The sequence below is a fragment of the Equus asinus genome, chromosome 1 (assembly GCF_041296235.1).
Source record: "Equus asinus isolate D_3611 breed Donkey chromosome 1, EquAss-T2T_v2, whole genome shotgun sequence".
Lineage (NCBI taxonomy): Eukaryota > Metazoa > Chordata > Mammalia > Perissodactyla > Equidae > Equus > Equus asinus.
Window position 1 is genome coordinate 28,572,907 of NC_091790.1, and position 15,657 is coordinate 28,588,563.

Sequence of the window (15,657 nt, forward strand, 5' to 3'; positions counted from 1 at the left end):
CTTCGTGTTTGCTTTCAATAATTAGTAAATTTAGTTACTGATTTCCTGGCCCACAAGATAGTAGAAGTAAATATTAAACGTACTCCTCATTAAACATGAGGCTACTGGCTATGTACCTATGAAGAAACAGGGGGAGGAAGAGGAGTGTAAGGAGGACCAAAGTAGGAAGGGGAAGAGTGGGGAGGAGGGCAAATGAGTTATCTAAAAACACGTTACTCTTCTATTTCAGAGTAGGAAGTAGAAGCTGTATGGAGTGAGGAAGGGATTTAAACATTGTTGTTGAGTTGTTCAAACACCATTTGATACAAAGTTCTCCTTCCTTCATTGAATCTCCTTGGCAACATCTCAGTTCATTTTTTCCTTATACGTTTTACTGAGAAATAATTTGTGTGAAATAGACTGGCTCCATCTAAAGGGTACAATTTGAAGAGTTCTGACTAGTGTATAATCTCATAAAACTACCACCACACTCAAGATAGAGAACATTTCCATAGCCCCTATGTTAGTCTGCTAGGGCTGCCATAAGAAAGTACCACTGACTAAGTGGTTTAAGCAAGAGAAATTTATTTACCCACAATTCTAGAGGCTAGATATCTGACATTAGGGTGTCAACGGGGTCAGTTTCTTCTGAGACCTCTCACCTTGGCTTGCAGACAGTTGTCTTCTCCATGTCCTTTCATATGGTCTTGTCTCTGTGTGTGTCTATGTCCTAATCTCCTCTTCTTTTATAAGGACACCAGTCCTACTGGCTTAGGGCCCAATATAATGACCTCATTTTAACTTAATTACCTCCTTAAAGACCCTATCTCCAAATATAGTCACAATCTGTAGGAGGTTAGTACTTTGACATACGAATTTTGAGGGGACACAATTTGGCCCATAACAACCCTAAAAGGATTCCTCATGCTCTTATGTAGCCCATTTTACCTTTTGCCCTCATCTTTTATTGCCACTATCGATTTGTTTGCATTTTATATAAGTGGAATCATGCAGTGTATTCTATTGCATGTTTGCCTTCCTTCACTCACATAATTTTGAGAATCATCCATGTTGTTGCATTTATAAGTAATATGATACTGTTTATTTCTGAGTAGTATTCCATTGGATGGCTATCCCACATCTTGTTTATCCATTCACGTTTTGGTAGATGTTTTGGTGGTCTCCAGTTGGTGGCTATTATGAATAAGATCGTTATGAGCGTCTGTATACAATTCTTTGTGTGGACTAATGTTTTCATTTATCTTGGGTAAAACTCTAGGAGAGAGTGGCCAAGTCATATGTTACTTATATGTTTAACTTCTAAACTATGCCTAATTTTCCAAATTGGCTGTGCCATTTTATATTTACACCAGCAGTGTATATGTGTTCCAGTTGTTTCACGTCTTGCCAATATTTGGTATAGGCATTCTTTTTCTTTTTATCCATTTGAATGGGTGTGCTCAGTTCATTTGTAATATTGGCTTCTATATCTACTCTATTAAGTTGATAAAAAAATTCTTACTTCCTTTTCATATCTATATTCTCAGGTTTTAGGAGCTGTTCAATAAATATTTGTTGAGTGGTTGAATATTTTGGTTCAAAGGTTCCTTTCCATATTATTCTCTCTGCTTACTATTTAATGCCTGCATTATTGCTCCTCTGCTGTGATCACAACACTGTGCTTAGCTTTTTAAAAGCATAGGATCTTTAAATCAAATGGAGGAGATGCAGAACAATGTCTACTGTATGATAGATGGAAAATATATGCTTTAAAAGAGTTACAAGCAACATACTCTGGAAAGTGACATGACCCCTGGGGAATGGTTGGCTAACAGGGAAACTGAGAAAAAAGAAGAAATGAAAAATCCACTGGGCTAAGTCAAGTCCCTTAGAACTAAATTAAAAATAACCCTATTCAGGGTGTTCTATTTTGAGAAATAAGAAACACTGCTTGCAACAGAGGCCACTTTAAAATAAATCATAACATGTGCCAGACACTGGTTGAAGTATTAAAATGTGTTGTTTCATTTAATCTTCATGACAGCCCTCTGAAGGGAGTATTTAACCCTTCACTTTTCAGATGAGAAGTCCTGGGTTTAGAAAGGCAAAATGAAGCTTGCTCGAGAGCATATAGCTAATAATTGGTGGAATTTGGACTCAACATGTTAGCAAACTTCCAAGCTCCTTCTCTGCATCATTTTATTGCAGACAGAGAGGAAAAGACAGGAAGGAGGATGGAAGCCTCTGAGTATAGCTGTCTTAAAGACAGTTTTGCTGTCCTTGTATTATGTCTTATGTCACAGGTATAATTTTTCAATTATTTTAGTCCCTTAAGTTTAACCATATGACTTAAATGTTTGTGAAATCATTCAAGAGGATATTTTAAATGCAACACATTTGAAGATAACTTGAGATAATTGATAAAACGGTAGTTTAAGTAAAAGTACTATTAAAATAACCTTTTTCAAAATGCAAAGACTTTGTGGTAACATTTTGTAAGACACGATTTGCAATTTTTTTTAAGAAGCCGTGTATATGCCCACATATGAAGAGCAGATTATAGAAATTATTTAGATAATTCAGGGGGGAAAAAATCTCATTTGCTTTAACTGTCTGTGTGGCTCTTGTTAGAGAGACATTTTGATAACAATTAGCCTAAGTACTTCACTTTTCCACTTGATTGGGCATGACAAGATAGAGCCAGAATGACTAGTTCTAGAATTTTTAAGAATAAATTTTGACCCATGTTTTATAGATTTTATCCCTATTTTTCATGCCATTGAGTCATTTTTCTGCATTTATGATTCACATACATTGCATAAATGTGTTTAAATAATATTCTACTTCACACTTTTCTGTTGGTGGTAACATTAGTCAGGACGAATCCCCAGATGTCATCTCTAGTTGTAATTTTCCACTCTATTACTGACTCAAACAACTTGAATCATTGCAGTCTATCAATGCGTTCTTGGATTTCACAGGTCACCAGCTCTAAGATTTTAATTGAAGTAATTTCTCACTTGAGACTCACAACACAGCTACTCCTTCAAACGAATGAGATTGTATGGTGGTCAAAATGCTGCCACAATGTTTTTTTTTAAAGTACTTTCAATATGAACTTGGAAAATTATATTTACCATAGATCAAGGGTTGCCAAACTTTTTCCATAAAGGGCCAGATATTACATATTTTAGGCTTTGTGAGCCACATGCTCTGTGTTGCAACAACTCAGTTCTGCCCTTGCAGTGAGAAAGCAGCATAGACGGTACATACATGAACCACTACCGCCATGTTTCAATATAACTTAATTTTTGGGCATGGAAATTTGAATATCATTTACCTTTTTTGTGCCAGGAAATACTCTTGTTCTTTTTATGCTTTTCAACCATTTAAAAATGTAAAACCCTTCTTAGGTTGTGGGCTGTACAAAAACAAACCCTAGGCCAGATTCGACCAACAGGCCATAGTTTGCTCACCCTTGGTATAGATGTTCAAGTCATTTATGTATTTTTCTCACTTGTAACCATTACTGGGCCAAAAAAGAAGAAAGTTTTCTGAAAAGCAGCCAAATAATTCTTTATTAAGACATATATTTCACACTGTTCTATCTGACATTTTTTTCAGACGTCTTTTTCCAATTTTCGACATTTGAGAGATGAAATACATTTTTTGGGATTCTCTCCTTGACACATTCTAATCCATAGCTCCCTTTGGCTGCCATGTGTTGTGAAGTCCTATTTAATTTTGTAGCCTGGAGACCATTCTTACTCCTATTTAAAGACTATTAATTATAAATGTTTTAACCATGCAACTATTAAAACACAGTATGCAATCATTAACCAATTAATTTTTTTTGTTATTTTCTAAAACTAGAAAACAGCAAGTTAAGTCAGCTTTGTAATCACATAAATTCACTGGGACAGTTGTTTCTAATCCAGGGTAGTTATAGCAATAGCGTTCAATACTAATAATATGAGTAGTATGGATAAACTAGCGCATGCAGATCGTTATGTTGAATTCCCATATCCAACGGAATTCTGTTCAGTTTTATTACTTCCATTATTTTGTTATGATTTGATATCAAGAAGAAAATTGTGGATTAAGTTTTCCATAATTTCCTTGTACAAAACAAAGATTTGTCAGATAAAGCAGTACCTTCTGTGACAATTATAGGAATTGTTACATAAACGTTTGTGTTGCTTTTTTGGACTCTGAAAAATTAAGGCATGAAAAATAAATATCTGTGATATGCACAGAGAGTTTCATTTCATCCTAGACTTTGAGGCAGGAAATCTTACTCTGAGCAGTGAAATGCAAATGGGACCTAAGTCCTGCATTTGATGATGAGTGTTCCTTCTCCAGGCTGTTGCGGTGTTAGGTTTCTCTCTTAACCATTGTGTGTGCTGTAAGTAGGTCAGTGCTGCCTGAATCAGAGTCAGAAGAGACTGTTCCTTCTGTGTTGGTAGAGCAGGGAAGCAACGTGCTTCTGTTAGGCACTAGTTATCCACGGTGAAATGGATTTCTTTTAAACCCAAGGACTTTCCAGATCTTCAAGTGTGCTGATGTCCATTGTCTCCACCAGCCAGGATGTGTGAGCCAGCGCCGACCACTGTGGTCCTCACAGAGGCCACCATGTTCCCTGCGGACAGATGGCTGCTATCCCCGATGGAAGGCGCATGAGAAGCCACTCTTATTAGAACCTATCGGCAATTTGGAGAGTTAAAAGAGAAAGGTCACAAGGCCCTCAAAATTATTTCGTTAAACCCCGCCTCACTTCTACGGGATCTGACAAGGCTTGCAGGGATACATTGAGACTAAAAACAAGAAAAATTTAATGAGATGAAGAAAGAGATCAAAGGAAAATAAAATGAAGCCAAGGGTAATATTAGTAAACCTAACATTTATTATAAGGTATATAAGGTTCCCAGAGCTGGGCCACAAATTTGACTCTGAAGTTTTCCTAGTTTTCTAGAAACGAAAGAAACCTGATTCACAGTATCCATGAGATAGAACAAACCACTCCCTACAGAGACAATGATAAAAAAAACCAAACAAACAAACCCCGAGCTGTCCCCGCTGGGTCCTAGTAAAAGGACTGGAAGATGATAAGGGCAACTGTATTCTGGCCACACGTGACCCCACTGAGCTGCTCACTCGCCGTTAGGAAAGTGGGCCAATGAATGTGATCAAGGGTCTAGGCAGCATTTCTCTAGCGCTCTTTTATTTCAGTACGTTTGTCATTTTTATCAAATGAATATACGCATGTGTTTAAAAGTCGAATATGCGGGTGGCCGTAAAATAAGAGAGCAGCTTGTGCGATGGGGATGCTAGTCTCCCCTTCCTGCTCTCCTAGCTCCACGGTGGGCTTCCAATCCTTAACATTTGTACCTTTACTTCTGTATTGTCCTAGCTGAATAACATAGATGTTTCGTTACATAACCATAATTAAAATCCTCTGTCCGTGTTTGACAGTGTGATTGTATCAGGTTGAAAATCAAGTGTGTTTACATCATTATGACTAGAGTGGACTGTAAATGTATGCCCCATGCTTAGTTGTGCACAGAAAATGAAATTTCTTATTCCCTATTGCTAATGGGCTCTTACTCAGAGTCCTGACTCTCCTTTGTATCAGGGAGAACATGCCCCAGTGAGGAATCACATGTCACTGGGTTGTGGGTCCTAGACCTCTTTGCACGTCCTGATTCGGTGATCACTGGAAGGACTTGGAACTCGGGGTATAGTCATACACACGTGTGTGAGAGATTTATTGCAGCGAGCGGACACAAAGCCACAGAGGGAAAAGGCACATAGAATGGAGTCTGGAGAAAACCACAGGCAAGTTTCCAGAAGCCCTCACACAGGACACACTTGTTCTTCCAGCAATGAGCTGTGACAGCAGAGGTGAAGTGTTGTCTGTGGGGAAGCTCCTTAGACTTAGTGCCCCGGGTTTTTACGGGAGCTGTCATGTGTGGACCCCTACCTGGTGCTCACCACAATTCCAGACCCCCAAGGGGTAAGAAGGTGTTCAGCACAAACCACGTTGTCCACACAGATATTTTAGATGCTGCAAATTCTCTATATGAGTAAGGGAATTGGGGGGACACTCCCCAAATCCAAATTCCTGGATGCCAGCTAAGAGCCAGCCTTGGAAACAGCCTGTCCAAGGACCACGGTCTCGGGCTGTCTCTGTTAACTCTTTCCTGCACAGTCACTTCCTTCCCTCCAGGTTAGGCAGTGGCTTCCGGTTGAATGATCTGTGAATTCAAAATCTGGCTCCCTTTGAGGCTTGGTTTGAAAAGCCTCTACAGAAGTTCGGCTCAGTTTCTTCAAGGTGCATGCTCAGAAGCAGATTTCTTCTGCTTCCCCATTTTTCTTTAAAATAGTGTGTGTATGCACATATGAATGTGTGCACGTATGAGTGTGTGTTTGTGCATGAGTGTGTGCGCATGCATGATGTATTGTGCGTGTTGTGTTGTATATGAGCAGATTGTGTGTGCATGAGTGGGTGTGTGGGTGTATGTGTGCTATAGTATGTGAGTGTGTATAATGTATGTGTGTTAGTGTGTATGTCTTTGGTGTGGGGTGTGTGTGCATGCATCTATGTGTCTCTGTGTGTTGGTGAAGGAAGGAGAGAGGGCGTGTGATTGCTCATGTTGACGTGCAATAGTAGCTGGGATCCTTGTGTGCCGTCCATGTTTTCACCAGTTTCTGCTGCACTGTGGCCTGACAGCCACTTGGTCTGGATGCTGGAGCGGGTGATCCTGGTGCTGACTGGTGATGAGAAATTTCTCTCCTAACTTCAACCTCTGATGTGGCCTCAAAATCACCACAACCACCACCCCTTTGTCCTAACTTTCTTCCACCCCTGGCTGGGCACTGGCCCTTATAACACATCTGCTGGAAGCTCTGTCATCTCCTCTGTCACAGCTACAGAGACGCTGGCCCAACTCTCCCATGGCTTTCCTCAGAGTCACACACTGTGGGGGAGGCCAAAGCTGGGCCACTTACAGCTTTCCCTCAGGCTGCCTGACCTTCTCCTGAACTCTGAGACTTCCCAGGAGTAACAGTCAACTCTGCAACTCTTTGCTTATCCCAAAATCACTTTTTACCATTCTCCCACCAAATTGATAATTAGGTCAGATAGAGAATTTTAGGTCGAAAATCTTTCCCATCAAAGTTTAAAGGTATTTGCTACTACTTTAAAATTCTGCTTGGTTGGGGCTGGCCCCATGGCCAAGTGGTTAAAGTTCCATGTGCTCCATTTGGGCCACCTCAGTTCGCAGGTTCGGATCCCAGGTGCAGACCCACTCTGCTCATCAGTCATGACATGCATGTCACACACACACACACAAATTCTACTTGGATTTTGGTTTCCAAGTAAATGACCTGAACTTTCTCTCTAGAAGATTCTACGATCTTCTGTTCATAACAATTTAACTTTCTCTCTGTTTGCTGCTCTGAGTCTCACTCTGCTCTCGCCCGTCTGCCTTTTTCTTGAGCCTTCAGACTCTTTGTGGTCCTGCAGGGCACAGAGGTCTCCTGCTCTGGTATAGGCTATTGCAGATTTCCAGAAAAGTATGCTCAGTTCTCATTGGTATTATGGGTTTACATGGTGCTAGTTTTTAAATGTAATTCTAACAGTGCATCAGGAGAGAGGAAATAACTGTGTCTGCTCAGCCTGCCAACCAGGACAGGTAGTCCTTGAAGGTGTGCCTCAGCCTGTTCCTCTACTGCCCCCAACGAATCCTCTTGAGTGTCATCTGCACATGTCTTTTCATTTTAAGGTCATCAATTGGAATTGCAATGAACTTAAGAAAAATTATTTAATTAAGTGTTTAAACAATTAAATTGAACTGCAGTGGGAGACTCCTATGTATAAATGTACTACATGTTTGAAACAATATGCCAAATATTATGTTAGTATATTTATGAAAATAGTTTTGACCTACTGGATCCCCCCCAAGTGTCTTGGACCATACTTTGCAAATCATTGGACTACACATTACCTTCATTGTTATTTTATAATATAAATAGACAGATTTTAGAGATGTATGAGGGAGTACATTTGCTTTATAATTTGTGCACCAAGGGTTTTTTTTTTCCCCTCAAAGGGTCCATCTTGCTGGGAAGATGTCTTAATCCCAAATCGGATGAGTGGTGAATGCCAGTCTCCAAACTGCCCTGGGACGAGAGCTGTAAGTACCTGGTCAAGTCCATTCTTTCTAAAACAAGAAAATGACAGCATCTCCAGTGTTTACTAGGAAAATGGAATAGAGACAAAAATGCTAACTGACTTTTCTTCCATATGACAATATTCACCAAGAGTGATAAAATGTTCAAAAGTGTCTATAATATTCACCAAACATTCTACCTGTGTCATTGCCTTCCAGTGTCACTTTCCTAGAGACTTAACCATTTTGGGTGACTATGTTAAAACATGCTGCTTTAAACCCTTAGAAAGTGAAATTCATGGAATATAAAGAAGAGCGAGCTTGGAGCCTGGCCAAAGAAAATAAACCTAGAATGTTAATCTTTTTCCTGATGCTGTGATATTTTATATTTACAGTACACATCATTAAAAATTGCTTTCTTGGGGGCCAGCCCTGTGGGCAAGTGGTTAAGTTCTCACCTTCCGCTTCAGTGGTCTGGGGTTTGCCAGTTCAGATCCTGGACGCAGACCTACACACCGCTCATCAAGCCATGCTGTGGCAGCGTCCCACATAGAAGAACTAGAAGGACTTACAACAAGGACACACAACTATGTGCTGGGGCTTTGAGGATTAAAGAAAATGAGGAAGATTGGCAACAGATGTTAGCTCAGGGCCAATCTTCAAAAAAAAGAAATCACCTGTATCTAAAAAAGACAAAAACCAAAAGAGCAAAATTTCTTTCTTGCTTTATCTCTTTCTCCCTTTCTTTGGCAGTTTTCTGACATAGTGGACTGTTTAAAATCTAGTCTGGAGGACCAGCTATATGATTGACTCAGCATCCTCTGTTCTCTGAATCTCTTCTCTTTGCAAACATATGCCACCAGTCTCATACAGAGCAGATATCTCTTGAAAGAGACTCTAAGTACTGAAGTTATTTTAAAAATAATTTTATTATTATGGTCATGTCTGTGATTTGTATATTGTTATACTTTTTACCTCGAAAATCACCAGGTCCATCATAACCTGACTGCATATATTTCCTGAGCTGTAAATACTATTACGGTGCCAACGCAAATGTCAGAGTTAGTTCACAAACTGTCACAGCCAGCTGGCAGTCAATATCTTCTCTAAGGAACAAAGTCTGTCAATAGCAACAGGTACAGTGTTTGAGCTAGGATCATTAGACGTGTCTCCTCTCTCCAATCTGCTGGATGATTGTAAGGATTCTGGGATAGCGTTGAGCAGCAGTAACGATCATTCTCCATCTAACGAGGGCCAGGGACCATGAACAGAGTTTTATTAATGCAAATCCTGAAGACAGAAATCCCTGAAGAAAAATAATGACTTGTATGTCACTCACAGATATCAAGGTATAATACAGTCTTGCAAATTTGCCACTGGGATGAAATTAAAGTGTATACATTTTATAAGGCACAATTCTTAAGTATAATTATGTATATGTGCATGCATACAAATGTAATATGTGCATCCCCTTGCTTTTATAACATTATGGTTTCCATACCATCTTTACAGTAGTGTGAGATCCTTTGAGAATCTGCCTCAATCATTGACAGTCTGACTACCTCTCATGTACCTTGATTTTAATTGGCAGGATTTGGTCACAGCTGAATAGACAATTGTGCATCGTTAAGGATTTAGCTTCAAATCAGTCAAAGGGAGCAACTGTGTTGAGTGGGGTTGAAAATCATGACCTTTGCGTATTGAATATTCAACCTACCTTGGATATCAATGCATAGAATTCAGTGTAAATTGTTATATGGCAGCTGTATTTCTGATAGCACCGTGCGCTAATGCCTTTAACTGTGCTTGCAGTAGACACCATATAAAAATACTGGATTCAATCATGAACATGTGTTTTTAAAAGGATGGCTGTGCTGACAACATAGTAAAGAAACATTTATATACCAAAAAATTAGAAGGCTGGAGTCTGGAGAGGAAATTGTGTAAGCTGAAGCCAGCTGCCACCTTGGTGGCAACTACTGACCATCGTGGGTTAGAGGCTCAGATTGGACGGACACACACCAGAGACCACGGCTGAGTTTAGGTCCTCGTCAACGTGGAGAGTGAAACCACGGAATCCTACACAAACCTGCACCTGTAAAATATGATACCATTGTGGGATCACTGGAGAGGAAGGTGCTAGGAATCCTTGCCTGTTTTGCTTTTACTCTAGGTAGAGGGGAAAATGTTACTCCTAAGAATTTGTAAGCACGAACCCATCTTTACCTGAGTTTCAGGCTAATATTCACTCTTTCTGTGTGGTACAGAACGTCCTGGGTCTAGAATGTTGTTTAACTCAGCCGTGAGTGGGTTATGCTAGAAACCGAGCTGAGACGCACCCAAATCCTCCCAGGAGGGCTTGCTCTCAAAGGAGTCCTCAAATAATGAGTCCCTCAGGTAATGTTTCATGGAGCATGAACTAACGTTCAGAAAAATCACAAATGGAAACAAACCATCATGAGTAAGAGCAAGCAGAGTTCAAACCTGGAAGGAATACAGAAATTGAAGTTGTCAGAGAGAGAATATGTGTGCTTGATGTGTTTAAAAAATGAAAGTGCCTATAACAAACGATTAAAAAACAAAACTATAAGAAATATCCAGTCAGATTAAAAGATTAAACACACACACGCATGTGCGCACATGAGAAATTGTAAAATTAACAATTATCATAATTGACACAAAATTTACAAAATGGGTTAAACAGCATGGATAAAAAAAATTTACAAAATAGGTTAAGACATAGATAAAAGAGAAATTGTAGCTTAGATCTGAAATTTGACTTCATAAAATAGCTCAAAGTGCAGCCAGAAAAATATAATAGATGGAATATGTAAAAGAGAAGTTAAACAACATGGAGACTAGAATAAGAAATTTCAAATATTGGATTTCCAGAAGAAAATAATAGAGAGAATGGTGGAAAGATAAGATTTAAAGAGATAATGAAGAAGAACTTTCCACATTTTTTAAGAATCAAGAATCCTAGTGAGTCCTAAGGAGCTGGAGAAGGAGGCTTCCCCATGTCCATGGCACTCCTTAGTCCTCCACAGTGTGGGTTCTCTAATTCCAAAGGAAGTGGGAGCCTTGGCTCCAGGCTCTCTCACATTTGCTGCACTCGAAACACCCTTCTTTGCTTGGAACTTCCTGGGGCCGAATGTGGAAGGCTTTCCCCTGGTGTGTAATTTCTGAGGACACTTTTCACACTTCTGACACATGGGGTTCTCCTCCTCTGTGAATTGTCTGGTGACAGACAAGGGCTGCTTCTCCTCAGAGGCTTCCCTGAGCACCATGAATTTATAGCTGGAAGGCTGGGTCTCATGCGCCTTGGCCACATTCAAGGCCTCCAGCACCCAGGCCTCCTCCTCATGCTCCTTGGGTGACCCCACTTGGAGTTGGAGGCCTCAAGTCCCAGGGAGGGAAGGATCGCATGGTTGTCCAGTATCAGCATGGTAGATGCCCCAGGGGGCCTTGTGGAGGACCCCCTCTTCTCCCAGGAGAGGCAGAGGATCGCACCTGCAAAGGTCATGGGTCCTGTGCCAAGTTCATGTCCACTGCTGTCATCGAACCTCAGGCTGTGGGCCTCCTTGGGAGCTGCCCCATTTAACCTCCTTGGAAGCAGTGCCTGGACCAGGAATCAGGTCAGTCCACGTGTGTCAACGTTAAATCCTTGAAGTTAAAGACGCATTCAAATGGCTAGGATAACCATCCAGGGGATTGAAATAAAACAGAGATGTCAAATTAGTGGGGAAAAAAAAAAAAAAGGGAGAAGGTGAGAGGTGAGTGAAATAGAAGAAAATGGAACAAAGAAGCAGCGCGCACTCAAATAATGGTGGAAATAAGACCAAATGTAACAGTAATGAAATTAAATGTAAATACACTAACTGAAGATTAAGACAAAGATTCCTAGACTGGATTAAAAGAGGAAAGTCCAGCTTTTTTCAGGTTATAAAAGACACACCTGAAACACATGAGAACAAAATGATTGAAAGGAAAAGAAGGGAAAATTAAATACCAAGCAAATATTATCCAAAAGACGGCTGTTTAATTGCTCATAAAATGGATTTTTAGGAAAAAGAAGCATTATTAAAAATTTTGAAAAGCATTATTAAAAATAGATTTTGAGGGGCTGGCCCAGTGGTATAGTGGTCAAGTTCTCATGCTCTGCTTCAGCAGCCTGGGGTTTATGGGTTCAGATCCTGGGAACAGACCTACACACCACTCATCAGGCGATGCTGTGACAGCGTCCCACATAAAATAGAGGAAGATGGGCACAGATGTTAGCTCAGAGACAATCTTCCTCAAGCAAGAAGAGGAGGATTGGCAGCAGATATTAGCGCAGGGCCAATCTTCCTCACAAAAAAAAATTTTGATAAAAGGTTTAATAACCCAGAGCGACATAGTAGTTTAAAAATTGTACGATCTTAGTAACATGGACTCAAAATATATTAAGGACAAATTGTCAGAATTACTAAATTATATGGATAAATCTACCATCACGGTGGGAGATAGTAACGTAACTCTCTGAGGGGTTGTGAGCTCCAGCAGGACAAACTCAGGCAGGACATTGCCGATTAACACAACCAGTGAACAGAATGTCAACAACTGGAGGACACCCCTTTATTTTCAAGCACATATGGAACATTTCAACAGTTGATCTTGTTTTAAGGCATTTAAATATGACTACAAAAACATAGCCATAAAAACCTCTTAAATATGGAAATTCAGTTAACTCAGTCAATAAAAAAATCCAGATGGAAATATGGGACCAAACAGCAATAAAAATGTGCCACATATCTAATCTTTGGGGAAGTAGCTAAATTAGTATTTAAAGGGAGTATTTAGGGCCATAGATGCTTATTTTATAAAAGAAGAGAGGATAAAATTGTTTAAACATGCTGTTTAAGAAAGTAGAAAAAGAAATTGTCATATCTGACTATTTTTTTTCTCCCATATCTTAATAAATGTTGGTTAAATGAAAGAATTGACGGTGTGCACATTTCTGAATAACTATGCCAGTAGCTGGCAGGAGTGCTCAATATGAGAAGTTTCATTCTTCTTTCCTTTATCTTATCTTAAAACCATTTTTCTGGATTGCATTTTTACAATGCAGCTAAATATAAACCGTGACTCCTGTATTTTCTAAACTATTGTGTGTGGTATTTGTTTCTTAAGGATGAGGGAAGTTGGGCACTTTAAAGTAGTTTATCATACTTATATTTGCAGAGTATTTTAAATTTTTGACAGTATTTTGCACTATATATTGTATTCTCATAAAAAGTTTAATTTCTATCACTTGACTATAATATTCATATACTTAAACTTCAAAAGAGCAGGGCCACCAATATATTCTTAATTGATATTTATGCACTTAAAGATAATGTAACTCGATCATTTTGAATAGCAGTAGCATTTAACCTTGGTTTTTAAGAATGCAAATATAAACTTGACCCGAACTAGCTCTTAGACAGAGAAATCTGAACCTAATTGAGTTTTAATCGCTGTTATTTTAGGAAGGATCGTAACGTTCGTTCTGAAAGTCAGCTTACCTTTTTATAAAAAGAATTCTAGCCAACTCAAAGGGTATGTGCTTGAGATGAAAAGAGGGACAAAAATCAATTAGGATTTTCTCCATTAGTGAAATTAATTCGACTTTGTATATGGCGTAAAACTTTAAATTTTCTGCGTAAATCTTCATTTTCTATTTTACCTGTGGTACCTTAAACAATAGAGATATTTGTCTTTGTGTGTGAATCGGGGGGTGTGTGTTTTTCTTCCTGGCCCACACGCAGGCTAAGGCGTACCCACAAGTCCCTCTCTCCAGGCATGATTCCTGAGTTCCAAATCATAACTTTACAATGAGCATCCCCTGCTCATCAAACACTCCCCTGTGAAGAGAGGCTGCCCTGGTCCAGTGGCGCTTTTGTGGTGATGAGAGGTTTCTTAGCCAACTGTGATAATGTTGCCTCTTCCCTCACACCTCACAATTGGACGGTAGGGTTTAGGATAAGAAGATAGCCCAAGCAATGAAAAGGGGAAAGAATTTAAACTATGTTTTTTTCTTAGTCCGTTCAAACTTCTTTAAGAAAAACACCATAACCTAGGTGGCTTATAAACAAAAACATTGATTCATCACAATTCTGGAGGCGGGAAAGTCCAAGATCAAGGGGCCAGCAGATTTGGTGTCTGGCTGGAGATCACTTCTGGTTCTTGGTGGCCATCTGCTCACTGCATCCTCATGTGGTAGACAGGCCGAGGGAGCTCTGTGGGGTCTCTTTTAACAAGGGCATTAATCCCATTCCTAAGGCTCTGCTCTCATGGCCTAATCACCTTCTAAAGGCCCCATATCCACATACCATTACACTGGGGATAAGGTTTCAACATATGAATTTGAGGAAGACACAAACACTCAGACCATAGCAATGTTCAAAGTATAAAATGACCAAGGTCATTATTTTTTTTCTTGTTAAGGGCTGTTGGTTTTACTACTCAACAGCCTATAACACACATTATGTTGTATATTTTTGAGAAGTGATATCTGCCTGAAATTCCACGTAAAGCAATATAATATTTTCTTTCTTAGATTATTTGATTTTGACAAGACAAACTCTCTTGCATAGACCTTTTTTTTCTTTTCAGAAACAGTTGAGAAGGACCTCTTAAAATAGCTCAAAGACTTATTTCAAGTGAAATTAGATACTAAAAACTATCCCCTGAACTATAATAAATGACATAATTGTTAAAATCAATGTAATAAATAGAGAGCTTTCATCTTACTCAACCTGCAATTTATTTTTTGCATTTCCCCCCAGTTGGGCTCAGTATATGTCAACTGGAACATTAGTTTGAATAAAAGTTAATATTCATAGTCTTTATCTCTGATTTCATCTTCTGGGAAGACATTGCCTAGGACAAATTGAATAATAAATAAGAGTCACCTAATACTGAACAGTTTTTATTTATAGGACATTTGCATATTTTGTATCCAAAAAGTTTCTTGTTAATGTTTTAGTTTAATCAGATTGCTCTCCTCAAAGGGATCTGTGTTTCTTTTGGTTCTTTTTATTGTCTTAGGGCTTGATTAGAATCTCATAACATGAGACTCAGGATTTCTCAGGATGGTTTTCTCGTATAGACTATATGCTCTTGTTTTTTTCAGTGTCTATTAATAACGAAAGGTTGGCTTTGTTTTGTTTTTAAGAAAAGATCTCAGGTTGACCAAGTATCCCTGAGATGGTCACAAGTGATGATCTTTATTTGCACGACATAAAAGGCGCCAGGGGCTCCATATTCTTGTGTTGCCAGGCTCATCAGCGGGACACAGTAACCAACATGGGCACAAACAGCTCCCAATGTGTATTTCAACAGTGCCAGCCCTTGTGGGTTCTCAGGGGCCCCATGGATCTCAGAGGACAGCTGGGCACTTACACCTGTAGGGTGGAAAACGAATACAGAAGTAAAAGAGGAAAGGACACATTCACTACCGCCTCATTCTACCCTGATGGTTGGTCCA

General features: G+C 39.4%; 1 protein-coding gene across 15 annotated transcripts in view; it reads left to right on the plus strand.

Annotated features, from left to right (window-relative positions):
- The window catches only part of PRKN (parkin RBR E3 ubiquitin protein ligase), a 1,201,475-nt gene that overhangs the window by 576,225 nt on the left and 609,593 nt on the right, over window positions 1–15,657 (plus strand). For 13 of the 15 annotated variants that reach the window (XM_070520140.1, XM_014858373.3, XM_070520196.1 and 10 more), the window contains one exon: window positions 8,091–8,174. The exons of the other annotated variants lie outside the window; for them this stretch is intronic. In XM_070520140.1, the coding sequence (XP_070376241.1) occupies window positions 8,091–8,174 (84 nt within the window). The remainder of the gene's footprint in view (window positions 1–8,090; window positions 8,175–15,657) is intronic. 15 annotated transcript variants of the gene reach the window in all.